The 8901-nt window shown below is 56.7% G+C and overlaps 1 protein-coding gene across 1 annotated transcript in view; it reads right to left on the reverse strand.

The window, feature by feature from the left end:
• Positions 1–8340, reverse strand: part of WDR81 (WD repeat domain 81) — a 12528-nt gene extending 4188 nt beyond the window's left edge. Inside the window, exons 1-7 of the mRNA XM_003799093.3 lie at positions 4437–8340; positions 3075–3182; positions 2609–2799; positions 2303–2493; positions 1781–1946; positions 1536–1701; positions 162–851 (exon numbers count right to left, since the gene is read on the reverse strand). Coding sequence (XP_003799141.1) covers positions 162–851; positions 1536–1701; positions 1781–1946; positions 2303–2493; positions 2609–2799; positions 3075–3182; positions 4437–8100 — 5176 coding nt within the window. The 5' untranslated portion in view covers positions 8101–8340. The remainder of the gene's footprint in view (positions 1–161; positions 852–1535; positions 1702–1780; positions 1947–2302; positions 2494–2608; positions 2800–3074; positions 3183–4436) is intronic.
• Positions 8341–8901: the final 561 nt, after the last annotated feature.

An 8901-nucleotide genomic window follows, 5' to 3' on the forward strand; every position in this document is an offset into this window, starting at 1 on the left:
AAAAAAAAAAAAAGATTCTAAGCCCTAATTGCTCCTCTGTGCAGCCTCACTGGGTCTCCCCAAACTACAAATCATTACACCCCCACCCTCAGGTTCCTTTTCCAGAGGCCTGGTGGCACAGGAGAGCAACAACAGAACAGGCCTCACCTGGGCCCGCTCACCTGTGAAGGGGTCCCAGACGTGCACAGCCCCATCACAGCTCACCACATGCTGTGGGGCCTCAAGCTGGCCCACATAGAAGACACTCTTACGGTGTTGGGCATAGACAAGACGTGGGGCTGTCTCACTGGTACCATCCCCATAATTGTACAGTGGCCAGAGGCGCACAGTACGATCCTTGCTGCCACTCAGGAAGAAGTCCTCACTGCTCAGGGGTGCCACACACTTGACAGCCCCTGAGTGGCCTGGGAAGCTCTGCAGGCGGATTTGGTGGAAGTGAAAGTGGGCGTCCTGCTGGCTCACACCAATCTCATACTGCCAATACGCCAGCCAGTTCCCGCTCAGCCCATGGGCGCTCCGTGGCAGCTCCCGCTTCAGGGCGTTGTCCTCACTTCCGCTGCCAAGGCCTCCACCACCCACCCCTGAGATGGAACCCAGTGGCCCGGGGTTCTCTGAATGAGAGTCACCGGGGATCTGTATGCGATTCCCCACCAGGACACTCCCAAAGGTCCCTGAGTGGCCGTCATCCTGGGGGCAGCTTCCACCCTGAGAGTCCCACTCAGGGCTGGAGCTGGGCACAGCGGGCTCCATGCTGGCAGGATTGCAACTGCTCGGGCTGATGCTTTCCAAATACAGCCCCGCCAGCTCCCCAACCAGCTCGTGGTTGGGGATGATTTTCCGGATGATGTCGCCTGGATGGGAGTGGGAGAGGTCCAAAGATCAGGGAAGATGGCAGGTGGCTGTTACCACCCATCCAAAGGCTTGGGAACCACAGAAGAGGGGGAAGGTATTGGCTGTGCAACACTGGGCAAGTAACTCTTCATCTCTGAGCCTCAGTTTCCTCTCCAGTAAAAAAATGTGCTCTCGTTCAGTCAGTATGCACACATGAGTTTCTTCTATGTGTGCCAGACACCCTGCTGAGCATCAGAAATAGAATAGTGAACAAGACAGACGATGACCTGCCCTCTCAGAGCTTAGATTTCAGTGGAGGGATGACAATACATCTAATCACAGGGCTGTGCATCCTATTCAGGGAGATGACACCTGGATATGCTTAGCACAGTGAGTAGTGCATGGGGGAAGCTACATAAAGAGCAGGCCACACTCGTTTCCTCTCAGATGGCTCCTGGAGACCACTGTACGTCAACCTGACTCCCCTGCCCTTCCCATGGACACAGCTGGCCAGCTCCTGCACCCCTCTTGCTGGCTAATGCTCAGTCCCTATTTATATGGGTCTGAGGCCAAAGCCCTTTGCTCTGACCAAAAAAACTGTGCTTAAAACCCACTGCTGACTCTGGGGGAAGGGTAGAGAATGGTTCCTCTTGAGGGAGGAGACAGCTACAAAAGCTGTGCAAGGGAATGAGATGGGGCAGTACCCAACAGGCAGGAGAAAGGCACGTAGATTGTGTATGCCATCTCCAAGGTGAACACCTTCTGCAGCTCATCCAGCAGGGTAGGGTCCACTGGCCGCTGCTGCCCATCAGAGAAGGCCACCTCTGGCAGCAGGCCCTCACTGCGGTCTGCGGGATCCAACTTCAGATCCTGTTGGCAGGAGGCCCAGGGAGTCAGCCGAGTACACAGCTTCCACCCTGGCCCAGCCCAGCCAGGCAGGTCTGCCAACCTGGTGCCGAAGCTCATATAGCTGAGAGAAGACTTGAAAGAAGGTGGCCACAGGCTCACTCAGGTGCTGCTGGACCATTTCCTGTCCAATGCGCAGGCAGATGAGGGCGATAAGGCTGATGGTCTTCACACACAGGACAGTCCGGGCCTGGGCCCCACTTGGGAATCTAGAAACAGAGTTCATGAGTCCTGGCCCCTACTCTGTAGGACTCAATCAGAATCTACTCAAAGTCTTAAACAAAAGGGAGCTCTAAGGCAAACTGATCCAAACCAGATGAGGACACTGAGACCCTGGCCTGCTCAGAACCAGGACTCTTTTTTTTTTTTTTTCCAGTTTTTAGCCGGGGCTGGGTTTGAACCCACCACCTCTGGCATATGGGCCAGCGCCCTACCCCTTTGAGCCACTGGCACTACCCCCAGAACCAGGACTCTTGTTCCCCAACCCTGTGTTGCTTCCTCTTCCCTAAGCTCTGCAGCCCCTCAGCTGAGCTGGGCCCACTCTGGTGAAGGGATAGGGGCCTACCCTGTGACAAGGGATGTGAGGAAGCCAAGCACAGGCAGCAAGACCTCGTGGCTGATCCGGGGCAGGATGTCCATGAGCGTGGTGTCTGAGAGGTACACGATGATCTTCTGAGTCAGGGTCACCGCAGCCAACAACCCTGCCTCCTTACGGCTGTTCAGTCGGCTGGGGCCTGAGGTGCTACCTGGGGCCACCTGGGGCCACAAGGTACATCAGTGCCAGGCTAGCCCATGGAAGCCCTGGTACCCCAAAGACACTGGGCTGGCCCTTAGCCTCCCCACCCTCAGGCCCACCAAACCAGTGACTGACCAGGTAGCTGATGTAGGGCAGGTACTGGTAGGTAAGAACAGGCTCTCCATACAGGTGGGCAATGTGGAGAAGGCAGCTGAGCACGGGGCCTGACACTATGTCACCCAGGACCGGCCTCTTCTGGTAGATGTTGCCAGCACTCAACGGGGGACTCTCGCCACTGCTCACTGTGAACTGCTGCCGAGTGGGCCCTGTCAAGGAAAGGTCACTTTCCTTGAGTAGCAAGCAAGAACAAGAGGCAGCTTGCCCTTCCACAGGCAGCTGGACTGTGGAAGCTACTTCTAGCTCACTCTAGCTCAGAATCCGCCCAGCCCCTTCCCAAGGAAGGAAGAAGCTTATAAACTAGGACCCAGGACCAGGCCGGAAGGAGGTTTGAAGTGGGGGTGGGAAGGAACTCCTAGAGAGGGCTGAAGATGGGGAGAGGGTCCAGAAGGAAGCTAACTCTAGCACTGATCACGGGCCTTACCAACATAACAAGAAGTCAGCAGGCGGAGGAGGTTCCGGGCCACATGGCGAGAGGCCACTGTGGGGCCAAGCTTGGCAGACAGCCAGCGGACCATCTTGCAGGCTGTATCTGCAGGGCGAGAGCAGGTACTGAGCTCATCAGATAACAGGGTTCCTCACTCCTCCCACCCCACCTCGTCCACTTTGGCTGCTGCTGTGCCAAGGAGCCTAGCCTAAGCCTAGCCATCCTATACCACCACCTACACATAGCAGTGGCAGGGGAGCCCAGGCCCCAGCTTGTGGGACTCTGCTCCAGGTTCCTCTCCTCAGGCATAACTTGCAGGAAGGCCACCCTCTTAAAGAGTCTTCCCAAGCTTCTTTTTTTTTTTTGAGACAGAGCCTCAGGCTGTCCCCCTGGGTAGAGTGCCGTGGCATCACAGCTCACAGCAACCTCCAACTCCTGGGCTCAAGCGAGTCTCCTGCCTCAGCCTCCCAAGTAGCTGGGACCACAGGCATCTGCCATAACGCCCAGCTATTTTTGGTTGCTGCCATCATTGTTGTTTGGTGGGCCTGGACTAGATTCGAACCCTATGTGGCTGGCGCCTTAGCCACTTGAGCCACAGGCGCCAAACCATTCCCAAGCTTCTTAATGAGGCCTGGCTGGGCCCTAGCCTTCCCTTGGCCTCTCTTCCCTGTGCACGCTCAGTATAACCATGTTGACCTTTTATTGCTTCTCTTTTTTAACAGACCATGACAACCTCAGAGCTTCGTTTATGCTGTTCCCTCAACCTGGAATGCTCTTCCCTACTTCAGACCCTATCACTTTTGCTACCTACTTTCTACTGCTACTTGAATTTCAATTGTCTCTACTTTCAAGGAAGCCTTCTTTGGGTGGCGGGTTTGAACCTGCCCTGGCCAGCTAAAACAGCAATGAGAATTGCAAAAAAAAAATAACCGGGCACTGTGGCGGGTGCCTGTAGTCCCAGCTCCTCAGAAGGCTAAGGCAAGAGAATTGCTTAAGCCCAAGAGTTGGAGGTTGCTGTGAGCTGTGACATCACGGCTCTCTACCAAGGGCAACAAAGTGAGACTCTGTCTCAAAAAAAAAGAAATCCTTCTCTGATCCCTAAAAAACAGATCTAAAAGCACCATTTCCATTCTCTCATAGCAACCTAGCCACGTTCTTTATAGTGTATTACATTTGAATAGGGTCATCTGCACTGTGGCGTCTCCCCTGCTAGATGTGAGCAACATAAAGGCAGGCCTACATCTGTGTGGCATGCAGATCTGGCTTGATCCACTAATTGGTGCAGAGTAGATGCTCAGCAAATATTGAGGGACATACAAAAGAGTGTTTGACCAATACCTACCAGACCTGGGAACTTACCAAGGAGGATCTTCTGTTCTTTGCCTTCTGACTGCTCAGATAGCTGTTCCTCCTCTTCCTCCCCATCTCCCCCACTGCCACTGGCCACAACTGTCTCCATAGACAGCACTGTGTCAGACAGAGTGAGATCAGATGCCACGGTGACCTCATCTGGCTCCCCCTCTTCCTCCTCCTCCAACACCACGCAGCCTTCTTCCTCCTCCTCTTCTTCCTCTGAGCCCTCACTTTGCTTCAAGTCCTGGCTGCTGTCGCCTGACCTGAGGCTGCTCTTGTCCACAGGGGCACCACCCTCATCTGCAGCCCGCTCATCGCCCAAGGAGGGTTCGCTGGTGCTGCTCTTGTCACTTAGCCGCCCTAGGCTCACAGCCTCAGGTTCCTGGGGCTGTGGAGACTCAGCCACGTAGAGCCCAGCTTGGAAGTCCTCTGTCTCAGGGAGGTCAGTCTGGTCATGGAAGCTGACGCCAGACATATAGTCTGGGAGCCCCAGGCCTGAGGCAGTGACAGGCTCCCCATCTATTTGAATCTCCTCCCCAAAAGCACAGGAGCCAGACCCAGTCCCTGGAAGCCCACTTTCTTCATCCTCAGCGGTTCCCACCAGGCCCTTGCTTTCCTCCGGGGAGGTCTCCACACCAGCCAGCACCTGCAGGACATGCGGCAGCAGGTGGACAAGGAAAGCCTGTAGGCCCAGCCGCACTATCAGCTGGGCCACAAAGCAGTCAGTGTACAGGTAGAAGCGGCCGTGTAGCCGGCAGGGGCTCTCATAGGCACCAATAAGGGGCTTCAGGAGGTACTTATTGGCATTTTTGGGGCCCAGTGCCTTGGCAACAGGTTCAAATAGGTACCAAGCTGTGTATACAGCAGTGTGTTCCTCAGACATGAGTGACAGCACAAAGGGTAGCAGGATCTCCAGGCCCTCTGGGGTGATGTCATTCAGCACTGCACCCAGTTGCTGCCACAGAGCAAACACCAGTTCCCGTCCCTGGGCCTCGTCTTCCACACGCCTTGCCTGGTACAAGAGGATGAACTTGTGCAGCGCTGGGAAGTATGGCGGGAAGGGAACCACAGAGCTGAAGGGACTGAGGAGTTGGGCTGGGCAGGGTGGGGGCAATCCTTGGGAGACAGGCCTATACTCAAACAGTGGGTCCAGCCTGCCCCTTTCTGCTACTGTGGGAACTTCAGATCCACCTAGCTGCAGGAGTGTGTCCAGCATGGGCTGTAAAGACACAGGGATCTCTTTGGGGTGGCGCATACAGAGTCCCCGAACAGCCTCAAAACGTATCCACAAAGGTGCGTCAGGCTGCAGTGTCCGGACCCTTGTGGCAAACACCATCTCAGCCAACAGGACACCCAGTGCCTGCATGTCCCGATGGAAGAGGTCCCGCAGCTGCACAGCTGACTGTACCTGGGATTGCTCAGGCACCTCCAATGGGCCCCCTGGGCCTTTGGCCAAGAAGTTGCCCATTTTCTCCAGCTCTTCCAGAGCCTGTAGGGGATTGAACCCCTCAGGAAGAAGGACCTTCCCCTCCTCACCCTCCCCAAGTTCTGCCCCAGTAGCTTTATTCCTGCGGCCTACTCGGGAGGCTGAGGCCACTGAAAAAGGCAGGAGGCCAGGGGTAGCTTGACTGGAGAAGGCACCCATCTGGTCACCTGCCTTCCCAGCAAGGGAGATTGAATCCAGAGCTTCTGTAGCCTGTTCCAAATCATCTTCCCCTGCTATAGGCCTGTCTCTGGTCCAGCCAGCCTCACAGGGCATGGCCTCTAAAACCAGCTGACCCACCCCATTTGGAAGCTGTCCTGGGAAGTCCTCTCGGCCTGTGGTCTCCTGGATGGTCTGGACAAACAGCTTGGGGATGAGTGGAGGCTCGGCGGTGAGGGCAGGAGTCCCAGCCAGGCGCCGAGGGTGTGGCTGATCAAAGAGCTGCACCACACCATAGCTGGTCAGGTGAGTGTGGGCATCCACCAGGTGCAAACACACATTCTTCTCCTTTACAGCCTCCTTACCCTGGAGTTTGTAGCCAAAGGTGAGGTCGATCCAGTGATGCAGGTCCTGGGACACCTCACGGCTCTCCAGCAGTGCTCGGTGAGCAGCCACAAACTCCTGGTTGGAGCTGCACCAGGATGGCACATCCAGGTCAGGCATGTCAGGGTGAATAGAGCAGAAGATGGAGGGATCGGTGTAGAACTCAGGGATACACTCATCAGGGGTCCAGTTCTGCATGCGCTCCATGCTAGCTGGATACTCATGGGGCTCCCATTGTGCTCGGACATGTCCACAGAGTACCGAGCGGGGAGTGCGCCGAGCCTTGTACACATAGTACGTGATGTCTGAGAGCACATCTGAGATGTGGTGAGGAACATGAGGTGGCTCTCCACCACCCATCCCACCTGCTACAAATGCCTGCCGTGTCATCTCGTATGTGAAGTCCAGTTGCTTATCCCCCTTGTTGAGACGGAACTTAGACTTGCGCAGGTCTCGGAAGCGCCCGTGGGGCATGGTAAAGTCCACCACCCAGGGCAAAACTGGGTGGTAGTTGGGGTCCCCGGGCCGCCGACCTGCCAAACGATTCAGCTGCATGAGGTAGTAGAAGTTGCTGATGCGGCCATGGACCCAATCTAACACAAGCCCCCTAAGTTCTTCCTGCCAGGGGAGAAGCCCAGGTCCCCCTTGCCCCTCCTCTCTAGACTTCACGCCTGTTTCATCCCTTGTTACAGAGGTCTCCTTATTCTCATCCTCTTTGGGTCTCTCATAAGCACTCAGGTCTAGTCGGAGCTCACTACAAAGCTTCTCATCCACAGCAATGTGGTGCAAAGACAGGGCCCCACAGGCTAGCCCCTGGCGGTGACAGGCATCCATGGCCCTCAGCACACGGAAAAGAATGAAGAGCACCTTGGCTTGACTGTTGGTCAGCTTGGCAGGGCTGAAGGTGACCACATCATGCAGAGAGAACTGCACATAAGGATGTACCACGTACAGCATCTCTGGAGACTCCAGCAGAGCCTCCACTCTCAAAAGACTGGGGCAGGTGGAGTTGCCCTGAGAGGGACAGGGGCCATCTCTGGGAGATGACAAGCATTGAGCAGCTTCACCCACTGGCTGGAAGGAGCAACCATATACCCCCTGCAGAGCCTGTCTTATTGAGTCCAGAGCAGGAACAGCTGAGGGTGCAGGACTATGACTATAGGGTTGCCCATAAGTGCGGTATGCATGTCGCCACAAGTTGCGATAATTCTGGGCTGCCACCTCTTGCATGAAGCGAGTGAGGGTCTCAGGGTTGCAAGACCCCTCCTCAAAGGGCAGGCGCCCGCCCAACGGATAGGACAACCTCTGTTTCCTCAGACCATGCACCTCCACGCGCGTCCAGCCCGGGGACAGCCTCTGCACTGAGCGTTGCAGTAGAGTCTTGACTTCCGCTTCGCCCAGGCCTTCTGCCCGGGGGCAGGGTCCCAGGGGCAACCGGCGTTCTCGGAGACTGGTCAGCCAGCGCGTGGGCACTAAGGCCACCACGTGGGTGCCCCCCGGAGCAGGAGCCAGCTGCCGGGAGTCGATGCTTAGGTCCCTCTCCACGCTCCGGAGCAGCTCCTCCATGTCTGGGCTTGGGGGCGGGTGCCAGCCCTCGGCCCTGGTGGTAAGAGGGACTTCCCGCCCCCTGCTCCCCTGAGCCATCTCCTCCTGGCCGCCGGGGGGCAGCGCGGGGCTGAGCCTAGCCACGGCCCTCCTCACGATGGCTTCCGGGGTGTCAGACCGCGGGAGTTGAGAGGGGCAAGGGACAAGGAGTGGGGTGGAGGTAGCAGGGGAGAGCTGGCGACAGAGGAGGGGCGTGCGAAGGGCACTCTTACCCCTCCATAGGGTCCTGCGCTCAGGGCGCGGCGGGGCAAGGGCTGCAGGGCGCCAGCGCCGGGTTCCACCGTGACTGGTCAGCTGATGCGGGTCACGTGATCGCCCCGACACGGAAACAACCGCACGTGGCTCAGAAGCGCCGGGCGGGACTCTGCTTCCTGCCCGCGCTACCACCCGAGGGTCTTAGGGTCTTCTAGCTCATTGCTCCGCTCTGGCTTGGTCGGGTCTTTGCTCCCTCCAGGGGCTGGAAGGGGCTCCAGTGGGCCCTGCTGGGGGGCGGGGGAGGGCTGCTGACTTCTCCCCTCCCTGTACCCACCAGAACTCGGGTCTAAGGAGGCTTTTTCCAGAAATGTCAACTTTTAAGAAAAGTGTTAATTACACAATCTGGGACAGAGCTGGGCCTTTTGACATAGAGTCCCTTAAGCGGCTCCGTGCCACGTTCCAAACGAAGATTTTTAATTTTCCTCAGCACTTCATCAGTAACATTCCATTTGGCTCTCACAATGCTCTGTGAGGTAAGGAGCACAGTTATTACTGTTTATATTTTACAGGTGATAATCAAGAGCTGTCCAGGCTCGGCGCCTGTGGCTCAAGCGGCTAAGGCGCCAGCCACATACACCTAAGGTG

This window comes from Otolemur garnettii, unplaced genomic scaffold, assembly GCF_000181295.1.
Source record: "Otolemur garnettii isolate 467f Iridium unplaced genomic scaffold, OtoGar3 scaffold00145, whole genome shotgun sequence".
Classification (NCBI taxonomy): Eukaryota; Metazoa; Chordata; class Mammalia; order Primates; family Galagidae; genus Otolemur; species Otolemur garnettii.